Here is a 27710-nt window from a genome sequence, read left to right as displayed (position 1 = left end):
AGTCTTCTGGGAGGAGCTGCACTACACACAGGCTTCCAAGGCTTCCGCGGAAAAGCTTGGAGGTAATGGCTGTCGTAAATGCTAGTAAATGCTAGTTATTTTCAAGGAGTTCTCGAAGATTTGGAATAAAGGTTAGAAAAGAAGAGAGTGCTGCTTAGGAATTACGGGAAAGGACTGTCGTTTTGTGAGAGTCGTTTCTGGGAGGGAATTAATATCTGGGTTTTGTGTTCTGTTAGATTATTTTAAAAGTCCACAGTCGGGGAGGTGGTAATGAACATTACACCTGCGAAAAAATATTCTTCAAGAGGTAGCAAAAGCTAACTTTTTAACAGAGCATTTTGTGTTTCTAGCAAAAGGCAGTGGTGGCTGAGATAAATGATGAAACAAAAGTTGGGAGATTAATCTTCCTTATTTTGAAAAAGGTTATGATAATCTTAAATGAAAAATTAAGTTGTTAGTTGGGGATGTTGGTTTTTTTTATATTACTTTGAATGTGTTGATTGTGTTTCTAACAAATCTTCCTATTTTGGTGGACTATGTTAGTAATCTAAAGTAATGCATAACTGCAAATTCGAGTATCTCTGAGAATTAGCAGTCTGGTTATTTGTCAAGGGATACATAATGACTTATTATAATAGCTTTTTAAATAATGTGCAAAATATGATCTTTGTATTTCTATCTGTCAAGAGAATTGTATATTTCTATTTGTACTGCAATAGAAAAAAAATCTAAAGACCATAACAGTAACAGGTATATCTTAATATAATAAAACACAACAAACAGTATGCCTAGTAATGAAGGATGCCTGATAAAAAAGGATGTCAGGGGAAAAAGGAGGAAAATTTCCATTTCTTTCTTCCACATTTTACTTAGCATGTAGTTCCTATGTCAGCATAAAAACTGAGATGAGAACTTAAAATCATGGGGGGAAAGCCACTTTCCCCAAAATAGGGAAAACTTATATAAACATGGAAAGGTGTTCAAATATGTGGCTAAATAAATGTAATTTCAAATAGCATATTCAAATATATATGTGATGAGGAAAACATCAAAAAGATTAGACTCAAATGTAAGCCGTGAACAACTCATGGTTTGAGTACTGATGACGTGTATTTTCATCTTTAGATTTTATGTACTTTTGATTCTTTTGGAAATGAAAATGGAGCTGAGAAGGAAATAATCAATTATGTTGCAGACACTTGAGCAAATAGCCACACACACATTCCATTGTCTTTTGCTGCGGTAGGATTTTTCTGTGGGTCTAAGAAGGCTCATTACCTGATTGCTTGTGCTTTTCTTGCAGTTCAACTATTGAGGCTATAGTCCAGACTCTGGTTCAAGCAGAACATATTTATCTTTATACTCATGAGGAATAATTCATAAAATGGTTTAAACATATTATGACATAGTTGTATAGGATAGTACATCCATAGTGTTGAGTACTGCGCAGCTATAAAAGGAATGAGCTAACGCTAAATGCAACGGTTACAAAAAATGTCCAAGGTAGATTCTAAAAATAAGCAAATTGGTGGCCTGTACCATGTAATCCTATTTGTTTACCAAAAAGAATGTGCATGCATTAGTACGGTGTATGCAATAAAATTCTGGAAACATAGATGCTACTTTATTAGTTGGAGAAATCTGGAAATATACATGCTACTTTATTAATTGGAGATTAAGTGTTCTTATATCTCCACACATATCTTCAATTAATAAAGAGAATATTTTAATCTTCTATATATTACATTTCCCCATTTTAAAAATTTCATTTTGTAAAGAGCAAGCCTGAATTATAGTCATCATAAGAAAAACATAACATTTTAGAAATGTGGGAAAAATTTTGTAAACCAATTCACAAAAAGATGATATGGAAAATAATTATTAATATGGAAATATGTTCAAATATATTACTGGAAAAATAAAGGGTCTAGTTTCAAAAATCACCCACTTTGATAAGTATCTATAGAAAAATATATAGAAATATATAGAGCAAACCATTACATTTTGACCATTGTGTGGATTTGCTTTCTTCCTTGGAAATCCAAAGATAAAAAAAGATATACAACATTCATGAGAGATATTATAGTCAAAAGATTTTAAATGAGAACATTATGATCCCATTTTTGTATAACACATGCATAGAACTCTTAAATTGAGAATGAAAATTTCTAGAAGCCTGAGTGCCTGCAGTTCTGGTTCTGGTCACAAGATGGTGCTTGCCAGGTTGCCTAAGCTTCGTCCAGGCAAACATTTTTATGAAGTGGACAAAGCAATGAAATATGTTTTGTATTAGCTGACTATGAGACAGCATGTAGATTGTGATTGAAATTCCATTAAAAATACTGTAAATATCTAGAAGAAAAATCCCCACCAATAACTGATATGAGGACTCAAACAGAAATCATAAAAAGTGCTGCTACATAGAGTCTGGCCCATAGTAGACACAAGTCAATTGTCCTTTCCCTTCTCTCTTTTCTCCACTTCATAATTTTCCTGAAGGATGATTTTAGCATGAACGAAATAACATAACTGACACAGAGAACATTTCATATTATAAGAACATGAAGGAAAATAGATGGCATCTATATCATGGATGAGATTTTGCCTTATTCCTGTGTTTTGGAATGACATGCCTGTTAGAGTTTGGGTAGGGAAATTTATTTACACCTTTTCCATTTCATTGGTTTGACTTCCTGCCAGCCAAGCCCCAGGAAAGACAGTGAAGCCACAGAAGTGAAGATCGGGATAGAGACCCTGCTGGACAAGCAGTTGGAGTGAGAATCAAGACAGCTGGACCACAGGACCAGACCCACCAGGATCCACCTGACAGTGGGTAATACTCTTCCCATTTCACAAAACATTTCATGGCAAAAACATGTTGAGAACTTGGAGAATAATGTATTTTGCTTCCTGCTCTTTGGCCCTCATAGCATTTTAAATTAAAAGCCACATTTTATGTAAGGATCATGTTAGGTTGAGAATTTGGAGTATAATTCATTTTGCTTCCTGTTCTACAGCTATAATGTTTGTAATTAAAACTCATAACTCCTAGTTTTGGGAAAGAATCTTATATATTATATCACTATGAAGAAATCATGCAAGTGGCTATTCAGGTGTCTACCTGACTCTCTAGTCCTTGATGACTATGTTTGGTTGTCATACCATATACTAGATAACATGGTTACAAAGGTTTCTTAGGACCTGCTTAAGGTCTTACGGCCTTCTTGAATCACCTGTATAGTCATGCATGGCTTAACAACGGGGACATATTCTGAGAAATGCTTCATTAGGCGATTTTATCTGAGAACATCATAGAGTGTACTTGCACAAACTTAGATGGCATAGCCTACTGCATGCTTGGGCTGTATGGTATAGCCTATTGCTCCTATACCACAAACCTGTATACCATGTTACTGTATTGATACTGTAGGCAGTTGCAACACAATAGTAAGTATTCATATATTCAAACATATCGAAACATAAAAAAGTTATGGTAAAAATATGACATAAAAAACAAAAAATGGTAAACCTGCATAGGGCCGTTACTATGAATGGAGCTTGCAGGACTGGAAGTTAGTTTGGGTGAGTCAGTGAGTGAGTGACGTGTAAATGTGAAGGCCTAGAACATTATGTACACTACTGTAGACTTGAATACTTAGGTGACATCAAATTTATTAAAATTTTTTTTCTTTCCTTAATGATAAATTAACCTTAGCTTCTGGTAATTTTTTACTTTATAAATGTTTAATTTTTTACATCTTTTAACACTTTTGTAATAATACCATAATACACAAACACATTGTACAGCAGTACAAAAATAACTTTTCTTTATATCCTTGTTCTATAAGCTTTTTTTTCTATTTTTAAAAATCTTTATCTTTTTTCTTTTCAAACGTTTTTTGTTAATCACCAACACACACATTAGCCTACGCAGGGTCGGGATCATCAATATCACTGTCTTCCATTTACACATCTCGTCCCACTGGAAGATCTTCAGCGGCAGTACCACTCATGGTGCTATTGTCTCCTAAAATAACAATGCCCTTTTCTAGAATACCTCCTGAAAGACCTGCTCTGTGGGTGTTTTACAGTTAATTTCTTTTAATAAGTAGAAGAAATACACTAAAATAAGATTAAAAAGTATAGTATAGGAAGTATATAATCTACTGTCATTTATTATCAATTATTAGGTATTGTACATAATTGTATGTGCTATACTTTTATGCCACTATCGGTGTAGTAAGTTGTTTATGCCCGCATCACCACAAACACATGAGTGATGAGTTGTGCTTCAGTGTTACGATGGCTGTCACCAACATCACTAGGCAACAGGAATTTTGCAGCTTTATTATAATCTTACAGGAACACCGTCATATATGCAGTTTGTCATTGACTGAAATGTCATTATGCACCACATGACTGTATTCTCTTAAATAATATTTTGTAGTGGTTTAACAAACTTAGTTCTTTCCAAGCAACTATCAGAAATCTGTGACTCATAACCTTGGGCTCTCAGTGAGATTGTTGATGCTGAGCCTTAACAATCTCATTGTGTCCGTGAGCTCTCCTTTGATTGCCTTGAGTGGCAGCTTAGAAAAGATTAGAACCCAGCATTCACTTACGATAACTCAGAGGGTTGCAAAAACCCAAATTATCCAAGAACAAAAATAATGTTCCAGATACTGCCAAAGCTCCTCCCACACAATTCCCTTTTTATTATACAACAGAGAAAATAAAGATGGAATATTGGGTTTGTGTTATAATACTTCTCTTTTCTGCACCCCCACAAATACATTCCACATCTCTAACCCCACCTTTCTGATACCCACTACTCATTTTTCTGATTTGTATCTTGTCTATATTCTCATCTTTTACCTTCTTCCTACTTAGGAAACTAAATTTTTTATCTGATCCCTTTTCTTCTTTGCCATGTTTTTTTAATGTAATCTTATTATCATCCATTGAAAATACTTTATTCAAGCTACTTTGTAAAGGTCTAGGGGGATAAAAGCGGCTACAACAGGCCAGAACCATTTACTATCCCTAGGGCAATAGAATCAGACTTCTTAAAAAACAGACAAAGAATAGAATGAGGTGTCTGAAAAAACAAACAAAACCAAACCAAAAAAATTACTTTTCCAGATAATTAGGTAGCTAAAACTCTTATTATTATTGTAGTGTTAAATATATTAATATTTAATATTTGGAAAACCTAGATTAATATAGAGATACAGGTGACCCATGCATCCTTGTTGACTATGCTATCTAGGTTATGAGAGATGACAACCTAGCATTGTTGCCAAGTATTGGAAAGTTTTCTGTCCACTGAGGTAATAAAGGTTTCAAACCCACATTGTCTGAATTTTTGGCTGGCTGGCTGAAAACTTCAGAAACATAACCCTGTCATAATGCCTCGGTGACAAACTAGTAAATGTTAAACATAGGGTTTGCCGACAGAAATCCATATCTCATCAAAGAGCTCTTTATGTCATTTTAAATGTGGTTACCAGGAAAATTTTGACCCAGGCTGACCCTTCTGTTATGAGTATCTGGAAGAATGATGGCTTCTTTCTTTGGAGTCCCCAGTGCAGACAGTTTTCTTTCTTTCCATTTGATCATTATAGGAAGAGCTATGTCATATGCAGCTCTGTGTCTCTAACCTGAATAGCAAGAATGTAGCAGGAGATGTGTTTACCTGCTCACTGTGATAATGGGGTTGTGAGGGCCTCACCAACTTCACCTAATTTTACAAGTTTTGTTTTTATACATAGCATAACATTATTGTAAGACACCTGAACCTCAGAATCATTATGCACTGGCAATGTATAGGTTTTAATGCTTCCTGGGAAATAACACCTGAACGTTAAAGGCAATAAAAATCTAATTTAAATCTTAATTTCGTGAATATTTTGTGAATAAAAAAGCTCAGTTAAAGAGTATAAAAATACAACTTTCCTGTACTGAATTGGCAGTTGCAAACCGCAAAGCACAGGAGCAAGGAATTGCCAACTGTTAATGAGGGTAAAAAGAAAATGACATTTCTCTGTATAACGAATGATTATCAGCCCCTGTCCAGGAATCGCCATATCTGAAAGGGAAGTTGCTTCCAGGCCCCTACAATGCAAAAGGAACTTCTTCTAAATGCTCTAAGGCCAAATGAATGCTGTCATGCAGAATGGTCATTGCAAAAGCATAGTGCAGGCTGGAAGCCATGGCTCACGCCTTGTAATCCTAGCATTTTAGGAAGCCAAGGCAGACAGATCACCTGAAGTCAGGCGTTTGAGACCAGCCTGGCCAACATGGCAAAACTCCGTCTTTATTAAAGAAACAAAAATGAGTTTGGTGTTGTGGCACATGCTTGTAATCCCAGCTACTCAGGAGGCTGAGCCAGGAGAATCACTTGAACCCAGGAGGCAGACGTTGCAGTGAGCTGAGATCCTGCCACCGCACTCCAGCATGAGCGACAGACGTTGCAGTGAGCTGAGATCCTGCCACCGCACTCCAGCATGAGCGACAGAGCACGATTCTATCTAAAAAAAAAAAAAGCATAGTACATGAAAATATTTTTTAATATGTGTGGTAATGTACATGAATGTTAGAAATGGAAAGAGGTCAGGATAATAAGTATGGTTGTTGCTAAAGATGGTTGTAGTTCACCAATATGTTGTCCAACAGAGACATGAGACTAAGCAACACTCACTCACCAATTTCCTCACAGTTCGAAAGTGAACAATATCATCTTTGTTCTTACCAAAGAGACAGGATTCTAAGCCCTGGAGGCAGTGAATACTCGTGGATAGAGGGCATACCTCCTGTTTTGGGGTCAGACTTTGGCTGTGACTTTGTATCACCCTCTTCCTAGCTTTGTGACCATGGGCATTAGCAAGAGTGCTCATTTCTTTGTTTCCTGCATCTCCACCAATTATATCATTTATTTGCCTCTTTGTCAGTCAATTTAGGTAGAAAAATGACATATTATTGTTGTTTTATATTTGCATCTCTTTGATTATTAGGGAAGGTGAATATCTTTTATGTATTAGTCAGTTTTAATTTCTGTTTTGAATGTTTGGGTTTCGATGAGCCCCAATAAATAGAACCTCCGTTTCTTCAGTGAACCAATTAGATAAATTGATATAAAACAAATGGAGTTGCAGATGGAAGCCAAAATGTCAACATTGGTACAAGGGGAAGAGGAAGTTGCAGGGTATTGATTATTGTGAGAATCAAATAGGCCCGTTTATTTATTTCTTATTTTATTTTGAGATGGAGTCTTACTCTGTCACCCGGGCTAGAGTGCAGTATTATTCTACACAAAAATAATAGAAAAATGTGAACATAAAGGGAATGACATATAGGGACACAAATATAAATGTAAGGCCTTCTGAACAAAAAGAATGTATTTTGTTGCCAATTTCAGGATATTCAGATACATACATATCTCTTTAAGGATACAGTGGCGCAGTCTCGGCTCATTGTAACCTCTGCCTTTTGGATTCAAGCAATTCTCACACCTCAGGCCCCCAACTAGCTGGGATTATAGGCACCCACCACCCCGCCTGGGTAATTTTTGTATTTTTAGTAGAGACAGGGTTTCACCATGTTGGCCAGTCTGGTCTGGAACTACTGACCTCAAGTGGTCCGCCCACCTCAGCCTCCCAAAGTACTGGAATTAAAAGCCTGACAACAGAACTCCAAATTTAAGCAAACCCACCCAAATAGCGTAGAGGTTTGTAGCTGTACAGGGAAGGAAAAAGATTCCTGTGCCGGCACTGTATAAGCTTGCTCTCAAGGAAGTAAAGATTAGGAGTGGGGAAAAATTATTCTCCCAGAACATTGTGAATTGTCTATTTATGTCTTTTGTCCATTTTTACCCTACCATTTATTTCTTATTAATATGTAAGAGCTACTTTAGCGATATGTTTGCATTAAAAACAGTTTTGTCAAGTTTGTTCTTATATTTTCAAATTTGATTTATTGTGTTTTTACCAACAAAAATATTTTTGTTGACAATTTCAGGATATTCAGATACGTACATATCTCTTTAAAGATTTTGGTTGATGTTTTATATTTAGAAATGATTTTAATTGAAAGAAACGATGAAACTTTCTGAAAGATAAATGAGAAGACCTGAATAAAAAGAGAGATATACATCATGTGCCAGAGCCAGAAGAATTAAAATTTCGGGGAATTATTTATCCACAAAAAACATATTAATTCATTTCAGTACAAATAAGGATGCTGGGGGGTTTTTAATAGAGCTTGACCAGTTGGATCTTGAAATCGTTTTTAGAAATTAGGTGCCGAAACAGGCAAGAAAAATATGTAAAAGATTTTCTTTACTGAGTCTTTATTATATGATAAAGGCATTTCTACCTATGTTTTCCAGAAAATCACCCACTTTTGTGGTTTGAATGTAAATTAAACAGACACGTGTTGCCATTCCACTTTCAATTGCTTTAAAAATCATAATCTTTTAGCTTTAAGGGAATTTCAGTTTAACTTGGTGACTTTCTTCCCTTTGAGGGAAAGGCCCCCTGCTAGTCCCGTCACTGGGAAGGGGCGGAGCGTCGTCGGAGCCGCTTCGAAGGGAGCTGTACCCGGCCAGTCTTGGGGGAGGGGTAGCATTTCACGAGGCTGCAGCTGACGAGAAGCTTCAAGGTAATGGCTGTCTTAAAGCCAGTTATTTTCTGGGAATTTCTTCGGGCATTGGTGTTAAAGTAAAAAAAAGAAATATATATTGTTGACTGAGAGAGGTGGGAATAGAATATGGTTTTGTTTAAATTGCTGTTATTGGAACGGAATTAATCCTCTGGAATTTTTGTTTCGCCCGATATTTTTAAAGTCGTCCGTGTGGGAGTGGGCTATCAGATTACAGCTTCTAAATTAAGACTTCGGTGAGACGTGCTGTTCATGTTAATTTTTTACGTGGCATTCCATATTTCTATTTTTGTTACAGATTTTATTATATTTTGACTTAAACACGTATTACTCTACACAAAAATGATAGAAAAATGTAAACATATAAAGGGAATGAAATATAGGGACACAAATATAAATGTACATGAACGTGGAAAGGCATTCAGATATGCCGTCGAGTGATAACACTTGTAAAGATGTATATTCGTTTTCCTTAGGAAGAGAACTAGACTCCCGAGTTAACAGTCAGCATCTCTGAGTGTTCATTTATGAGTGTTCAGATTACAGAGGATTTTTAAAAATATATTTTTAACTGGTTTCAGCATTTTTAGAATTGTTTTTATTCGTGCTCATTTTTGTAATTAGAAGAGCAAACTAAAGCCAAAACAGTATACCCATTTTGTTTCAAATACGTAAACACACATAGACACCACAGACACGCTCCCATACCCCCTCGTCTTTTGTCAATAGTGGAATTTTTCCTGGACCTGATCAAGTGGGTAGCCTGGTTGCTGTTTCAACTACAGCCCCGCATGTGTCCTTCCTGTAACCCATCTTTTCAGAACCACTTTTCTGTATCATCTAAGTTTAAGAGTGAGAAATGGAGAGGATTTGGTTTATTTCTATAAACAGTTTTAAAAGTATTATGTAGTATGATGCATGTTATATAGCTGACAAATGAAAATATGAACTTGTAGTGATTTGAAAAGATGTCTGAGAAGTAAAAAGAGCAAACTGCAGAATGGTAAGCATCATATTATTTAAACATAAAAGACTACATTAATACATGTGTACGTAAAAGTCATTTAAACATAAAAGACTACATTAATCCACATGTAACCAAATCAGAAAAAAATATAAACCAGCATGCTAATTGAATTATTTGTGTAGTTGAAGAGCTAGGGCAGGCTTCACTATCAGTATTTTTTTTTTAATTATTAATACATATTTAGCCCTTTTTTTAACAAAATTAGAAAAAAGATTGCGGTAAAATGTTGCAAAGTTGGGGGAAAATTTCATTTGACGCAATTCACTAAAAAATCACATTGAAAATACTTATTAGTATGGAAAAATGTTTAAACCTTGAGCTTAAGCAGGACAAAAAGCTGATTTGAAATCATGTGCATTCATATGTTTATGTAAAGAAAAACTATGCAAAGATATACAGGAAATAATAATGTCTTTCCATAATTATACTTTCTTTTTATATATCTTTCTCATATTTTCAACTTTCAGTAACCACGATCTGACCATTGGAGATGAAGACATTCAGATTCCATTTTTAATATAATGCATAACAAAACTAAATTTGAGCATGGTATATTCTAGAAGCCTGAGAAAGCTGCTTGTTGGCAGGATGTAGTTCCCACCATTCTCCAACAAGGATGTTGTAGTAACAGTTCTGCTTCTTGTCACAAGATGGCGCTTGCAAAATATCCTAAATTTTCTCCAGACAACTATTTTTATGAATTGAGCAAACAAAGCTGTGAAATGTATTTTATTAGCAGACTATGAGACAGCATGTACAATGTGATTCAAATTCCCCTCAAAAAAATTATATGTGTATAAAATAAAAAGCCCCACCCAAGAACTGATGTGAGGACTCAAACAGAAATCATAAAAAATGCTGCTGCATAGAGTCTGGCCCAAAGTAGACACCAGTCAATTGTCCATTCCATCCTCTCCTTTCTCCACCTTATAATTTTCTAAACGATATTATTTTAGCATAAGCCAAATAACGTAACTGACAAAGAGAGCATTTCATATTGTAAGAACATGCACAAGTAGATGACATCTGCACCACAGATGAAATTTCGCCTCATTCCTGTGTTTTAGAATAACATGCCTGTTAGAATTTAGGTAGGGAAATTTATTTATGCCTCTTCCATTTCGTTGGTTTGATTCTCTGCCTTTATCAGAGATGCACTTGACATGGGAAATCTGCATGTGATGCCAGTTGAGCCTCAGAAAAACAGTGCAACCACAGACATGCCAAGGAGGTTAGGGCCCTGCCGGACAAGCAGTTGGAGTAAGAATTAAGACAGCTGTATCTCAGCACCAGACCCACTAGTATCTATGTGACAGTGGGTAAGGCTTTTTCCATTTCACAAAACATTTCATGGTAACAACATTCTAAGTTGAGAACATGGAATACAAGTGATTTCACTCTGGCTCAGTAGCCATAACATTTTAACATTTTAAGTTAAAAGCCACAAATTTTAATGTTGGGAAAGAAATATATGCTAAACTCCTGTAGGAAAAGTATACAAACAGTCATAATGATGTCTAATTATGGAAGACTTGGATGTCCCAGCGATCTGCCTGACTCTTAAAAATCCTTAAAAACAATCCTTTCCAGTGGGTAGCCAGGACACCAATTGTGAATCTCTGACTTCTAAGCTTATTCTCTTAACAAGGTCGCTGTCTGGATTAGTCTACGGGATGCAGACTTCCAGTATCTGTGTCTGGCTCCCTTGGGTAGACAGGGAAGTGCTGTTAGCTTAGTAGAGTCTAAAGAGGATTCCACTAGAATAAACCTTGAGAGGCTCCAAAGTACAAAAATATTCAATAACATATGTCCCCAACATATTCCCTAGTTTCCCTGGACATCTCCCACCACCCACTCATACACACATACATTCATTCCTTAGGTGTAATAGCTATAAGAAGGACTACAAACTGGAATATTATAGAACTACTCCTCTTTTCTTAGATTTTTAAATACTTTCCCCCAACCACAGTGTTATTTGTCTTATGCACAGTCTTTATTCATCTTTTGTCTTTTTCATTTTCATCATCCATCTTCCTTCTCCTTTGAGAGAAGAAATCCCTTTGCTTATTCTTTTTTTTCTTTGCCTTTCCTTTTAATGTATACACTCTAGTATTGTCTATTTGAAAGTACTTACTCAAGCTTCCTTGTGAGTTTTCAGGGAGGCATGAAAAAGCCACAGAAGAAGAAAACTGTTTAGTAGCCCTAAGGCAACAGAGGCCTCTAAAACCACTGCTTTTCTAGTTAAACCAGAAAAACACAGACCAGCAACCTAAGGAATTTTGTTAGATGATTGAAAGTTCACTGATTTCTAACCTGTATCCACATAATAATTCAGATCTATGGTTTATTTGAAACCTTTTTTTTTCTTATTGCCTTCTTTTCTATGTCCATATCTACCTCTTGCTTCACACTTAAACTGTCACTGAACTTTAAAAAATTATTCTAAACTTGTAATATGTTTTGATATCTGGTGGCACCAGTAGTTGTCTCTCTAGTCCGCTATTAAGGCTAGAACTGGGTCCTAAACCCCTGTCTCTATATCTGTTTGTGAATTTGGAATACGTAACAGCCTTGTCATAATACTTGCCTGAGGAACTCTGAGGTGTAGACATTGGATCTTTAACAGTCTCTCACATCTCCTTACTAAAGAACTGATAATTACCTTTATTTAGAATGGTGGGAGGAATAATTTTTGTCCTGTCTGGTTCTTTTTCTGTGGATTTCTCAGAGAATGGTGGGGTTAGGGGAGGACTCCTTTTATCTTAAAATTCCCCAGGGCAAACCCCAGATAGGGCTTGTTTGTGCCAGAAAGGACACTGCAGTTTAGTCTGTCTACTGGCATATGCACAGTTCAGTAGAGCTTTGTTTGTCTATGCACTGTAATGATGGGGTTGTGAGGTCCTCATCAAACTTGTTTCTATTTTATTCCTTTTTAAAATATTTCTCATTCCATCACCCTGTGTCTTGACTTCTAATAGTTTTATTCATTGGCATGTGTAAGTTTTGCCTGGGAAAACCTACACATTGCCTTGGAAGTACAAAATCTCCAATGTGGCAGGTTTATCCCTCTGTGAACTCTAAGTCACTGCATGGTAATTCTTTTTTATTCATATACATTTTACCAGGAATTATGGGGACTCTTTTATCGTGGCAGTGAATAACTATATCTGACTTACCTTTTTCTATACCTGGGATGCTTGTTATTAGTAAGGTTTTCCTGATGTTCTTCTTCTTCAGGTGGGTTGATATTCAGCCAGTTGACATTAAAAAGATTGAACTCTTTGTTTAGAGAGAGATTCAGTTGTTACTTGTCTGTACTTCTGCCTTTGGGGTCATTGAATATTTTGAGTATCTGTGAAATATCTAAGATTCCTTGTTTACCAATGTCTGTGGCTCCCTCATGGTCTTTGGGAGTGTTCTAACTGGACTATCTATACTCGTTATATGAACCTTATTCACTAAAATATTGATATTTATTTACTTTATGACCACTCCATTTTCCTGTCATATGTTACTCAGTTTCTGCTTTTAACTGGGGACATATTCTTAACTAGCTCACTATTTCCAGATTGCAGCATTTTGTCTTCTACTTCTTTCTTCCTCCATATTTCCTTACTTTCTTCCTCTATTTCCATTCATATGGTTTAGTGGCATGTGATAACTTCAGTGTGGTTAAAGGCTCTGCCAATGGGGATAAATTTCATGTACTGTACAATGCTGATGTCATCTGGTTTCTTGACATATGTCCTGTGCTAACTAACTCTCAATGAAAGATTTATGTAGTGAAGACATGTATTTAAAGAAAGTTATATAACTGCATCAAAGTCAAGTGTCTTAGATGCTGCCGCCCCCTGCTTTAAAGCAAATTCAGAAGGAGAAGTTAATAAAAATTAATAAAAGAAATCAAAGTAATTTACATTTTTAACATATTATTTCTGCACTACAGAGGATATTTTTACACATATCTTGTGAAACCCACAGCCTCTTTGGCAATCATTGGTTCAAAATACAAATCAAAATCCCTATATGTATCCCCATTACTCTCACAGTAAAATACAAATGTCTTATATCGGTCATATTCTGATGGGATGCCTTTTTAAGACTCAAGTTTAAAGAGGTATAATTTACATAGAGTTAAATTCACTCTTTTAGCTGTACAGTTTAATGAGCTTTGAGAAACATAAACCATCATGTAACTACCAGTACAGACAAGCTGTCAAACCTTTCCATAACTCCAAAATGTTCCTTCCTGCCCCATTGTAGACAGTCTGTATCTCTATGTCAGTTCCTGACAACCACTGATCTGATTTCTGTCCCTATAGTTTTTCATTTTCCAGGATGTCATTCAAATGTAATCATAAAGTATATAGCTTTTACATCTGGCTTCTTTCACTTAGCATATTTTAAAAATATTCACCAATGTTGTTGCATATACCAGTAGTTTATTCCTTAATATAGTCGAGAGGTATTCTGTCATATGAATGTTCTGCAATTTGAGTATCCACTCACCAGTAAATTTGTAGTTTTTGGCAATTATGATTAAACTTGTTAAATATTCTAGAATAGGTCTTTGTATGTACATAAGTTTTCATTTCTGTTGAGAAAATACATCGGAGTGGAATTTCTTGGTTTTATGGTAGGTATGTGTTTAATTACATTAGAAATTGCCAAACTGTTTTCTAAAGTAGCTGTGATGTTTTGCATTTCCACCAGCAATGTATGAGAGTTCCAGTGCTCTACATCATTGCTAGAAGTCGATACTGTCAGAATTTCATTTTCTTTTTAATACTAGCTATTCTTATAAAGGTGTTAGTGGTATCTCATTGTGGTTTTGCTTGCATATCCTCAGTTACTAATAGTGTTGTGCATCTTTTCTTGTGTTCACTTGCCATTCATACATCTTCTCTGATAAAGTGTCTATTTACTTTTTTGTCTATTTTTATTGGGTTATTCAATAATAATCTTATCATTGAATTTTTAGAGTTCTTTATATATTTTGGATAAAAGTCCTTCAATACATAGGTGTTTTGTAAGTGTTGGCTCTCACTTTGGGTTTTCTTTTCATCTTATTTTTTGAAAAGCAGAAGTTTTCAAGTCAAATTTATTAATTTTTTATAGTCCATGCTTTTTAATCCTAATAAATCTTTGCCTAGACCACAATCTCAAAGATTTTGTATTTTTTTTCTACAAGTTAAAATTTTTGGTTTTATATTTAGGTCAGTAATCCATTTTGAGTTAATTTTGTATATGCTCTTAGCTGAGGGGTCAAGAAGAATATTTTGGCATATGCTGTCTAGTTTTTCCAGTATCATTTGTTGAAAAGACCACCATTTCACCATTTCGTTATTTAGTTACCTTTGTTCAAAATCTGTTGGCCATATTTGCTGGTCTATTTACATTCTGTTGATCTATAAGTCAATCCTATGTTAATAACAAACTGTCTTAATTACCATAGTCTTGAAATCAGGTAGTATGAGTCTTCTAACTTTTGTATTTTCTTTTCAAAATGTGTCTAGCTGTTCTGGTTCCCTTGCTTTTTCCATATTCATTTTGGAGTTAGCTTCTCAATTTCTATGAAAAATCTACTGGGATTTTGATTGAGATTACAATAATTCTACAGAAATGTTGGGGAGATACATCCTAAAATTGGTATTTCACTTATTCAGCCAAAGAACGTGGTGTATTTCTTTCTTTATTTATGTCTTATTTCATTTATCTCATCAGTGTGTTGAAGTCTTCAGCATACAAATCTTGCACATAGTTATCCTCCGTTACTTATTATTTCCAAGTTTTTGATGCTATTACAAATGGTACTTTTAAAAACTTAAAATTCCAGATTTTATTGTATAGAAATAAAATCAATTATTTTATATTGACCCTATGTCTGGCATTATTATTAAACTTACTTATTAGGTCTCAAAGCTTCATAGTTGTTTTTTGGTAGATCCATTGGGATTTTCTAGATAGATCATCTTGTTGTCTGTAAATGGAATTTTACTTCTTTCCTTCAAACTCATAAGCAATTTATTTTTTAGTCCTTATTGTATTGGCTAGAATCTCCAATGTAGTGTTAAATAGAAGTGGTGAAAGCAAACATCTTTGCCTTGTTTGGGATTTTAGGGGAAAAGCATTCTGTGTTTTACCGTATGATGTTAATCATAGGTTTTTTGGTTTTTGGTGTTTTTGTAGATGCCTTTGTTTAGGTAGAGAAAGATCCATTAAACTCTTACTATGCTGAATGTCTTTTATCATTATTTGTAGAATGTTATTAGTTCTTTTTTGGTAAAAATTGAGATGATTTTTTTTCTCCTTTTTGGTCTGTTGATATGGTGAATAACATTGATCGATTGATTGATTTGCAAATGTCGAACCATCCATACATTCCCAGGATAAACCCCATTTGGTCATAATTTATTATTCTTTTTCTTTATCATCAGCTTTGATTAACAGCATTTTGTTAAGGATTTCTGTGTCTATGTTTATTAGAGATATTGATCTGAAGTATTCATTTGTTACTTTATTTTGTAGTTTGGGTAGCAGGTTAAAATTGGTATTATAAAATATGTTGGATAGTTTTTCCCCCTTTCCTCACTTAATTGTCATCTGGCTTGCTTCAGTTGGAGCCGGGAGTCAGTCCTACAGGATTTTTCTCAATGATTCTCTACTCAAAATTTTTAGTAGTCCCTTCATACTTGTGCCACAAGGAGAGGGTCTCTCTTCCTGCTCTTGTTCACTTGACAGCAGTTGGCTGTTGTTATTGTCAAGTGCTAGAGGCTCATGGTGAGGCAGGAAGTATTACCTGTTGTCCTGTGTAGCCACAGCCTTAGCGGGGCTCTATGAATCTCACTGGACCTTAGGGTAAGGCTTTCTCAGCATTCTTTCCTCTCCCATGGCAGCTAAGCTCGGATTTGTATATGTGGTTGGTCTTTGGTGAGAGATATTTTATTGCCTCTTTCTCAACAATAGGCAAACACTACTTTTCATTCATGTAGGACCTAGGCCAGAGAAGGTTTCCTCAGGAACAGGTATTTTTTCCTTCTCCTTCTCCCTGAGCAGCAATGGATCTCTACCTTTGTCCTGGAAATCAGGGGGTTTCCTATCTCTCCTTCCCTAGGCAAGTAAGATTTGCTTCTACCCCTCCACCAAAAGCAAGGGATATTTACCTGGGTTCAGGAGAGGGTTTGCTGCTTCTCCTCTAGCATTTTAAGGCTTTTGCTTCTCATGACAGACGGGTTTTGTGGGGTTGTTTGTCTGTCCCCGAGCAACTGCTCATTACCTTCTGCATACCAGAACCAGTGATGTAGACTCTTTTAGGTCTCTTGATTTGTCCTGAGACATTTTTTTGAGCTTCTGGTTAAATATTGTGAAAAAGAACTTGATAGTGAGTGTATAAGTCTTTGGTGCTCCAGATATTCCAAACTGACAAAGTTAACCCATACTTTTAAAAGTTCGTTAAAACTTCAGCTTGTATGACAGCCACTTCTGTCTCCATGCTTGGACAAAGGTTCATATGTTTTGTCTTTCTTTAAAGGAGCTGGTCATCCTTTGGAATTCACTTTAACTCAGTTCCCAGCTAAGCTCAAGGAAAGTTATGATTTTGTACGTTATCTCGAGATTTATCATTATTAAGTTGTGAGTCACATTCTCTTATGGCTTTTTATATCCTAAGTGGAATAAAACTGGTGCTTTTGAAAAAATATGTGTATGGGTGATATTTGGGGGGTTTTTGTTATTAAGTATGCTTTAGGAAGAAGCAGATGCTTTCTAAGCATACTTGCAAAGACTTGCTTTTTATATAATGGCTAATATTACATTTTTCATTTAAATTTTTATTTAAATTGCTATACATTAAAATCATACTTTAAAGTATCATACACTATGCTTGACCATTTTTTTGTATACAGTTCTCTGGATTTTAACATATAAATAGATTCATATAACTACCACCACTCTAGAAAAGTTTCATCACCCTCACAACATCTTTGAGCTGTCCCTTTATAGCCACACCCTTCCCAACTTGTAACACTGGCAACACTTATCTTTTCACCATAGCTATACTTTTGTCCTTTTGAAAATGTCATATAAAAGAAATCATAAAGTATTGTGGTGAACACATCCTAGGTAACCCACTCCCTTATATAATCCCCATGGTAAGAAAACACTTTCGGCTTCTGTCATTATTGTCATTATTAATAATAATATTAATGCTGTTATGCAGAGTGAGTTGATTATAGCCCTCTCTTCCAGGAAATAACCATCTAATTATTAAATGAGACCATATATCAAGTGCTGAGAACATTGCCTGCCATATAGAAAACTTTTATAGGTATTAGATATTATTATATCTGTAACGTTATCTATCTTTATCATAAAAATATTAATGTGCAGTATTAGCATTTACTATTATTGGTTATCATTCTTCTCCACCTCCTTCTACAAATGGCTGAAATAGAAAATATTATCCATGGAATTAATCTTTTCTTTTGCATTTCATTTTGAAAATGGTTCCATAGTATAACATTTCCTGATTTATATGCAATATGAAAAATATCCAAAATAAAGCAAAAAAAAATCATTTTAACATAATTATCATACTGTGTACATTTGTTTTTTACAAACTTGTGAGATGAAAACAGAATAAAAAATATTACATTATAAAATATATAATGAAATAAATCTCATCATTTAAAAAAGCCATATAACACTGGCCTGATAATCCTATTTAGATTATATAGTAGTATTTTGAAGGCATTGAAAGGATTAATTCTATAACAAGAATTATGTTATTTTCATTGTAATTTTTGTAGGATCAATTATTTTGTTCTACAACTAGAAAGAAAGACTGCAAAACACAGAGCCTTTGGTAAAATAGAAGTCTAATGTTCCACTACCTTAAAGAGATTGGAATAAGGTGATCCCATTTTTGAGTGGTTTAGGGTCTCACATTCCTAGTGAGTTGCATCCTTTTCCTAAGTCACTTTGTGGTCCAGAAAGGCTTCCTGAACTCTTATCTATCATGATCAAATTCTGGGAAGCAAGAGAAAGGGGGAAAGTGAAAAAACAAACAAACAAACAAACAAAAAAAAACAACCATCCTGGCTACTTATCACCCTCTAGAGATGCCATCTCTAGAATCTTCACAGCAATTTCTGCTTGCATTCTTTGGCAAGAAATTTCATCACATGACCATGGCTTGCAGGGAGGGAGTCTGGGAAAGGCAATATTTTAGGAGATTAAACTGCCACCTTCAATACAACTGGGGTTCTGCTAATGAGAAAGAATGCAAAGAGTGGATCTTGGGTGAGCAACTAGAAGTTTCTGTCTCATTCATTATAAATGTGATATACGACTAAAAAAAAAACATTAAACCAGTAACAGAAGTCTATAAAAGATTGGAAGGCAAAATTTCTTGTGGCAGAGAGAATGCTACATGTTTGTCAACCTGTCTTATTTTTCTCCTGGGGTCACAGGGAGATTACATTCCCCAGCCAGTATGGCTGTTGGGGCTCCATGCCTAAGTTCTGGCTAGTGGACTGTTAACTAGAAGTGATGTTTGCCAGACATGACTGCTAAAACCTTCCGTATGACTCTCTATCTTCCCTCTTGTTTAGGCTGTTAGCTAGATGCAAAGAATTTAATGAAGGAATGCAAGACCCAAGGACATGGTAGAGCCACAGGATAGAAGAAGGTTGGGTCTCTTAATGACTGTTTAAAACAGAGAACCGTGCCTGTTTTTGGCCACTGATGCTTTATATTGAACCTTGATATCAGCAAAATAAACTTTTAGGATATTGAATCTCTGAGATTTAGGGGTTGTTTATAGCACAAAGCATTATATACTCTAATTATTAGAGTCCCCAGTAATACACCAGCTTAAAGATGGCTCTCAGTGATTTATTGGTATTTTATTTTAATATTAATGCTTATATAAAGGTGAATGTTAAAATTGTAATTATTATATATGAGTAATATTATATGATACAGATGCTAAAAAAATACTTTATTCCCCAGTTATCACTAGCGATAATTAAAATTTACTTTCTGAGTTAAATCAGAAAGCTATATTTAAATTTAACATAGAATTTTGATGAACAGAATATGCAAAATCTATTTCAGACATGTAAATAAAGACATAAATTTTAAGAAATTAATTCCCCTCATTGAATCACGCAAGTGAAAACAACAAAACACAAGAAACAGAATTGTCAATTAATGACGAGGGCATATGAAATGGGTGCTTTCCTGTTAAGCCAATGATTTCAACATCTAGCCAGAAATAATCATGTATGTGAAGACATCTCTGCAACTTTCCTGAAAGTTTTAAGAGAAGAATGAATACAAGTAGAGACATACCATGTCCTGAAAACAGAAAAAAATAAATAAATAAATAAATAAATAAATAATTATAAAGAATTAAAGTCTCCCTCAAATAATGTACAGTTTTTGTGTAATCCAAATTGATATCCTTAGTGGTCTATTTTAATGGAGTTTGACCAGCTGGGTTTAAAAATTCACCTACAGGGGTAAGATGCCAGAGATGGCAAGAAAAAAAAATAACGTAAGGAATATTAGTAACTGGGTTTTTATTATATGATAAAGTGATTCACTACCTCTTTTCTTCAAGAAATCACACACCCTAAGGGTTTGAATAGAAACTAAGCACACTTGTTGGCATTTCACTTAAAAGTTTTTTTAAAAGGGAACATTCCTGCAGTTCAGCACTTCAGCGGTTTCTCCTGGCAATTCTTCCTCCTCTGATCCAGGCAGGGACTTTCAGGTCTTCATACACCCCGGGGGCGGACCCTCCTCTGGGCCGCTAGGAAGGGAGCTATGCCTGGCCAGTCTTAGAGTGGAGGAGCTGCATTTTACCAGGCTGCAGCTGACAAGAAGCTTCAAGGTAATGGCTGTCTTAAAGCTAGTTATTTTCTAGTGACTTTTCGGGATCCTAAAGTTTAGAAAAATAGAGATGGCAGTCTTAGAGTGGTGGGAAAGGTGTGTGGTTTTGAGAATTGCTGGCATTTTGAAGGAGTTAATCCTCTGGAATTTTTGTATCTTCCAATGCTTTACAAGTCCACAGTGGGAGAAGAGGTGATCAGATTACTGCCTCTAAATTAAGGCTTCAGTGCAGCATGGCCGTTCATGCTAATTTATTGACTTGGCATTCCCTGTTTATATTGCTAGACAGTCTGTTATAGTTTGGATGTTCAGACATTTATTAATTTGCACAGAAAAATAACTTAGAAGTATTTTTCAGCATGGGGGGAATACATCTATAAGTTGATAAATTAAAAGACTATATGTGTCACATGTACATAAGCATGGAAAAGGGATCAAATATGTAGTTGAGTGAAGTTACTTTCACATAATATATGCATGTATATATGTGATTTTTAAAATCTGGAAGAAAATAATATATCAAGTTAACAGCATTTCTGTGTGATCAGGTCACCATTTTAATATTATTTTTAACCTATTTCAGCATCTTCAGAGTAGATTTCTCAGTGACTATTTTTATAATCACGAAAGAAAAATGAAGCTGAAACGGCATACGCATTTTGTTTCAAACATGTAAACACACATAGATACACACAGACACATTCCCATATCCCCCTTGTCTTTTGCCAATAATAGAAATTTTCCTGGACCTGATCAAGTGGGTAGCATAGTTGTTGTCTCAACTACATGCCTGCATGTGTCCTCCCTGCAGTTTATTCTTTCACATCACAGATACCAGTGTGGGCAGGAAGAACCATTTTCTGTATCATTTAAGTTTAAGAGTGAGAAACAGAAGATTTGGTTTATTTCTATACACAGTTTTGAAAATATTACATGGCATGGTACATCTATACAACGAAATACCATGCATTTGGCAAATGTCTGAGAAACAGTATAAGGTGAAAAAAATTATAGAATAGCACATACTGTATGTTCTCACTTAAGAATAAATATGTATGTTAGTATACCTATGTATGTTACTACAACCAAATCAGAAAAAACGTAACTGTGAAAGTGTTAACAGGATTACTTGCATAGTTGTAGACACAGAGATGGCTTTACCATTTTCTCCTTTTGGAAATTATTAATATATATTTGGATTTAGTTACATCTTCAGGGAAATATTGAGATAAAATGCAACAAATTTGGGAGAAAACTTCATTTAAAGTAATTTATAGCAAATCGTGGAAAATATGTGAATGATGTTCAAGCTATGCTCTTGAGTGGGATCTGAAGCTGGTTTCAAATGTGATACATTCATCTTTATATGTAAAAAATGTGGGATATATATAGAAAATATTCATAGTGATTATTTGTCTAGAGTTGTACTTTCTTTTGCATATATCTTTCTGCATCTTCACAATTTTTAATAAGCTTCTGGATGTTTTCATAATCAGAAACACTGTAGTTGAAGACATTATGATCTGGTTAGAATTCCACACAACAAAACCTTTAAATTTAACATAGAAAATTCTAGATGCCTGAGAAGGCTCCTGGCTGGCTGGATGTAGTTTCCATCCTTATCCCATAAGGATGGAAAGAAGATCTAATAGTGAGTGAAGTCGCCTTCAACTCATAAGCAGTTCTGGTTGTCATCATAAGAGGGCACCTGACAGATTTTCTAAATTTTCTCCGGCTAACCATTGTTATGGAGTAGACAAACAAAGCAACGAAACTATTTTGTATTAGTAAACTATAAGACAGCATGTAATTGCAACTCCATTGAAAAAGATTTTATCTATAAAGAAGAAGAATTCCACATGGTAACTGATGTGAGCATTCAAACAAAATCTACAGTCTGACTCACAGTAGACATAAGACAATAGTTACTTCTTTTTTGTCTATCTCCACTCCACCATGCTTTCCTTGAGAGATGATTTCAACATAAACTAAAAAGCATAAATTTATCCCCGATAGCATTTCAAATTATAAAAAGAAGAAGGAAAATAAACATGGCATCTACATCAGGAATGAGATTTTTGCCTCATTACTGTTTTAGAATGACATACCTGTTAGAGTTTAGGTAGAGAAAATTCTTTACACCTTTCCCATTTCATTGGTTTTATTCTCTGCCTTCCTTTTGGACAGCCTGGGTTAATATCTGAGATGCACATGACCTGGGCAATCTGCATGTGATGCCAGCTGAGCCCCAGAAAAACAGTGCAACCCAGAAGTGCCTAGCTGGGTAAAGGACCTGCTGGACAAGCAGTTGGAGTGAGAATCAAGACAGCTGGACCACAGGACCAGACCCATCAGGATCCACGTGACAGTGGGTAAGACTTTTCCTATTTCACAAATCATTTCACAGTAAAAACATGTTGAGAACTTGGACAATAATGTATTTTGGCCTCTCCTCTACAGCCATCATAGGATTTTAAATTAAAAGCCATATTTCATGTTAGAATCATGTTAAGTTGAGAATTTGGGGTACAATTTATTTTGCTCCCTGTTGTGTAGCCACGACACTTTATAATTAAAAGTCATAACTTCTAGTTTTCGGAAAGAATCTTACTTTTTAAGCCATTATGAAGAAATCACCAAAGAGGCTATTCAGGTGTCTCCCTGAGGTTCAGGCCAATGGCAACTGTTAATCCTTTTTAACTATCCTATCCAAGAAGTTGTCATAGCAGCCATTCTGAATCTCTGCCTTCTAAGCTTATGGTTTTAGAAGGGTCATTGTATTTTTGTCTGGGTCTAGGAGATATAGACCCTGTTGTCTTTGTTTGCCTGCTTCAGGTGAACAGTGGAGCACTTGCAGCTTAAAAATTATAAAGGTGTGTTTTCAACTAGAACACTGCTCCTCAAAGTGTTCTTCATAAACATGTATCCTTAGATGCACTTGAGAATGTTTTAGAAATACAAACTTTGGAGCTCACGTCAAACCTTCTGAATAAAACTCTTACTATGGGGCCTAGAAATGTAAGTCCTCTGGATGATTCTGACACAGGTTAAGTTTGGAGGCCCATTGCTATAGGTATCACATTAGGGACACAAAAGTACCAAAGTATGTAATTACATAATAGAGTTTCTGACATCCCATCACAAACTCTCTCATCTCTGCTGCCATGTGCGTACATTCACTCCTTAGTAAGCATGTTCAATAATGAGGGAAAGTTCTTGAATTTGATGTATTATAAAACAACTTTTCCAGTTTTTATCCCCCCAACCTTATATTATGCTGCATTTTCCTCTTCTGTCTCATGCCCCACTGAGCAATATTCTTTCTTTTATTTCTTCTCCATTTGTAATTGCTCACCTCCTGTTTTGGCAAGATAATTGTATTTGTTTACACTTTTCTTCTTTTCCTTTTCCCTATTTCAGTATCTTCCAGTATCGTCCTATTCAAACAACGTGTTCAAGCATCCTTGGAAAATTGAGGTGGAGAAAAGGTCAGCAGTAAACCTTTTCTAGTCATAAGACAAAAGAGACTTTGTTAAGAGTATTGTTTTGGGTAGGACTTGCGTTAGCAGTGACAAAGACAGACAGCCACCTCAACCTTTGGTAATAACCCTTGGCACACAAAATAAATCATAATGGAGTCTGAATATGTCCTGTGCAAGTGGAAAGACCAGTTATGGCCAGCAAAAGTTTTGTCCAGTTCTGAAACTTCATCAAACAGTAAGAGAAAAAAGACACTTTCTCTAGAAGTTCAAATACTCTCACTAAATGAAAAAATTAATGTAGACAGCATGGAAACAAAGATCCTAAATAAATCTCAAATTGAAGCCATTGCCACCTCATTAGCACTACAGTCAGAGGCCAGTGCTCCACCTACAGAGGAAACTGCCTATGGAAGATCACTAAAAGTGGCTCTGGATATTCTAAATGAGGGAACAAATTTGAGTAAAGCAAGCACTTCAGATGAAGAGGAGACCACTATGCTGTCTCAAAATGTATCACAAAAAGTGTCCGATTCACCCCCTCATAAAAAATATCGGAAGGATGAAGGCAACTTACAAGAGTGTCTTGAGGAAAGTGAAAACTCAGCATGCTTGTTGGCATCTTCAGAAAGTGATGATTCCCTGTATGATGTTAAATCGCAAGAGCACACAATGGTCAGTACTATTCCAAGTGAAATGGAAACAAAGTCATTAGAAAACTCTAGCTGCTGTGAGACTTTCTCTTCACTTTCAGAAGATAATGATGAAAAAGAGGACAAGGATAAGATTGATATTTCAGCAGTTATGTCTGTGCATTCTGTAGTCAAAGGGGAAAGTGAGCGTGTTAAAGATGAAAAGTGTGTACCACTTTTGCCATCAGATATCCTTACTGTGCCCAAAGCTTTGAAAGAAGAGAGCCAGGATACCTGCCGAGAGACCCTGGCTGTTCCCTCTGAATGCTCTACCTTCTCAGAAAATATTGAGGATCCTGGAGAGGGTCCCTCAAATCCATGCTTAGGTACCAGCCAGAATCAACCTTCTGTGGAATCAGAGATGGAGGCTGCAGCATGCCCCGAGAGTTCTTCATGGGAATACCAGGTTTCACTTAATGCCTCTAACCTTGTCTTGGATTATTCACTTCTTAGGAATAGTGAAATAAATTTTCAGAGACTGGATTTTGAAGAACTTGAGGAAGAAGGTCAAGCCTCAAGTCGCATTAATCTTTCTCTATTAGATGATGAGGAGGAAGAAGAAGAACTTCCACGCTTCATTTTACATTATGAGACACGTCCATTTGAAACAGGAATGATAGTCTGGTTTAAATATCAGAAATATCCATTTTGGCCAGCAGTGATAAAAAGTATCAGACGAAAAGAGAGGAAAGCAAGTGTGCTTTTTGTTGAGGCAAACATGAATTCTGAAAAGAAAGGCATTAGAGTAAATTTTAGAAGATTGAAGAAATTTGATTGTAAAGAGAAACAAGCACTAGTGGACAAAGCCAGGGAGGATTATAGTGAAAGTATTGATTGGTGCATATCACTGATTTGTGACTACAGAGTTAGAATAGGTTGTGGTTCTTTCACAGGCTCTTTGCTTGAGTATTTTGCTGCTGATATTAGTTACCCAGTTAGGAAAGAAATCAAACAGGATACTTTCAGGAACAAATTTCCTAAGCTGCATAATGAAGATGCCAGGGAACGGTTGGCTGTGACTTCCCAGACCAAGAAAATGTCCTTCCAGAAAATTCTCCCTGACCGGATGAAGTCTGCTCGGGTCCGAGCCAATAAGAACCTAGTGGACTTCATTGTGAATGAAAAGGGAACAGAGGACCATCTTCTGGCCATTGTAAATGGCACAAAAGGATCCAGATGGCTGAAATCATTTTTGAATGCAAGCAGGTTCACACCCTGTATTGAAACATACTTTGAGGATGAAGATCAGTTGGATGCGGTGGTGAAATATTTACAAGAAGTCTACAGTCAGATAGAGCAAAGAATGCCAACTTGGATAAAAGATGATAAAATTAAATTTATTCTAGAAGTTCTTCTGCCAGAAGCAATTATTTGTTCAATTTCTGTTGTTGATGGGTTAGATTACAAGGCAGCAGAAGCAAAGTATCTAAAAGGACCATGTCTAGGCTACAGGGAAAGAGAATTATTTGATGCAAAAATCATATATGGAAAGAGACGAAAACCACCAGCAAATCAAGCTCATTAAATGTGCTGAAAGTTGAAACCATGACAGGAAGCTCTCATAGATACTAGTTTTAAAAAAATATCTGAACAATTCTCTCTTATGCATATTTTCTGCAAATGGGAGAATGGATAATGTGTTCACTTTTTTTTTGAGATTTCTAGAATCTGTGATTATAACTACATCTTTATTTCCTTTTCTTGCGCTTCTTCAAAGTTAATTTTGTCAACGCATTTCAGCAGTTCTACTTTCTCGTACATTTTTAGAAAGCATAATTCCTAAATGATTTTGAAGGGAAAGTACTATTTTGTTTTATGACAGTTTTGAGTCCATGCTGTATTGTTAAATATATTGTGCACAAATATTTTAATGTTAAAATTGCACTAGTGTTAGATATTAAGCAAGATAATTAGAAAAAGTCTAAAAGAAACATCATTTCTATATTCTTTGCTTATTTTGTATAAAATATTGGGTTTTCCCTTAAGATAGTTGAATTATTTTTCTTGCCATGTCTATTTATTTTTGCAAAAAGTTATCTGATATATAGAACCAAAGATAGATTTGCTTTGCTATATATTATAATTATACTTGCTTTTGCATTAAAACAACTTGAAATTCAAAAATGAAGATTATCTGCATATAGTCTTTATGTGTGTGAATAACATCTTGGCATGCAGAAAATAATTTTGGCAGCCTTGAACAAGATTGTTCAATCTACACTTCCCTGAAATTTCATTTTTGGGAGTGTCTGTCCTTCAATGGCTGAATAGTTCCTTAAATCAGGCTCCTGGCTATCTTCATAACTAACAGTGAGTGGATCTTCTTAATATAGCTGTCTGACCACATATGGAAAGCAGCTAGACTTATTGTATTTACAGCCTGGCCACTCTAGACCTGTGAAACCAGGCTGACTGCTTAAGTGCCCATCTCATTTGATATAAACTGTAGAAAAAGCAGGCAGTTTGTTCTGAGTCTTTTATCTCCAAATACATAGTCGTCTCAAACCAAGCAAGCTTTATCAAAATGGTTTATTTGTAGATTAGTTTCAATGTAAATGCCAACTGACAAGTCATTCCAAACTGCTTCAAGGAATAGATGGACCAGAATCTGAGAATTTGGAAATAGATCACAGAAAAAGCCTCCATTTAGCTAAATATGATAATTTTCTTAGTACGGTTAAATATACACAATTAAAAGTCTGAAGCCAGTTGTTGTTTATTCTAACTTGAAATATATTTTTGTGAGAATAAATGTTAGAAAAGTTAGTTTATTTTAGAAACTTGCTGTGAAAGGAAATTCTAAGAGCTTAATGTGAAGCTGTCTGCATTTTTACCTGCTAGACAATAGTCACTCTTGGGTTTGTTATACATTCACATGGCTATCTGTTTATGTAAAGTTTGCAGGAGTTTGGTGTTTTGATTTTCAATAAAAGCATTATATTACTCACCTTAAAT

General features: G+C 35.4%; 1 protein-coding gene across 2 annotated transcripts; it reads left to right on the top strand.

Moving 5' to 3' along the window:
• Positions 1-27702, top strand: PWWP3B (PWWP domain containing 3B). Of its 2 annotated transcripts, XM_032250925.1 has the most exons (5): positions 1-131; positions 2701-2833; positions 8530-8658; positions 22772-22956; positions 24005-27702. In XM_032250925.1, exon 5 carries the CDS (start codon positions 24217-24219, stop codon positions 26278-26280), a length of 2064 nt encoding a protein of 687 aa, XP_032106816.1. In that variant the 5' UTR covers positions 1-131; positions 2701-2833; positions 8530-8658; positions 22772-22956; positions 24005-24216; the 3' UTR covers positions 26281-27702. The 2 variants fall into 2 exon arrangements, with proteins under 2 accessions (XP_032106816.1, XP_032106818.1); XM_032250927.1 differs by lacking the exon at positions 8530-8658.
• The last annotated feature ends 8 nt before the right edge of the window (positions 27703-27710 follow it).

The sequence above is a fragment of the Sapajus apella genome, unplaced genomic scaffold, assembly GCF_009761245.1.
Source record: "Sapajus apella isolate SASKATOON/1434 unplaced genomic scaffold, GSC_monkey_1.0 scaffold73, whole genome shotgun sequence".
Taxonomy (NCBI): Eukaryota; Metazoa; Chordata; class Mammalia; order Primates; family Cebidae; genus Sapajus; species Sapajus apella.
The sequence above is the reverse complement of the archived record's forward strand: the minus strand, read 5'-3'. Positions and strand labels throughout refer to the sequence as shown.

Bases quoted from the DNA above. Each gene is read 5' to 3' on its own strand.
- PWWP3B (XM_032250927.1), top strand. From the start codon at position 24,217: ATGGAGTCTGAATATGTCCTGTGCAAGTGGAAAGACCAGTTATGGCCA.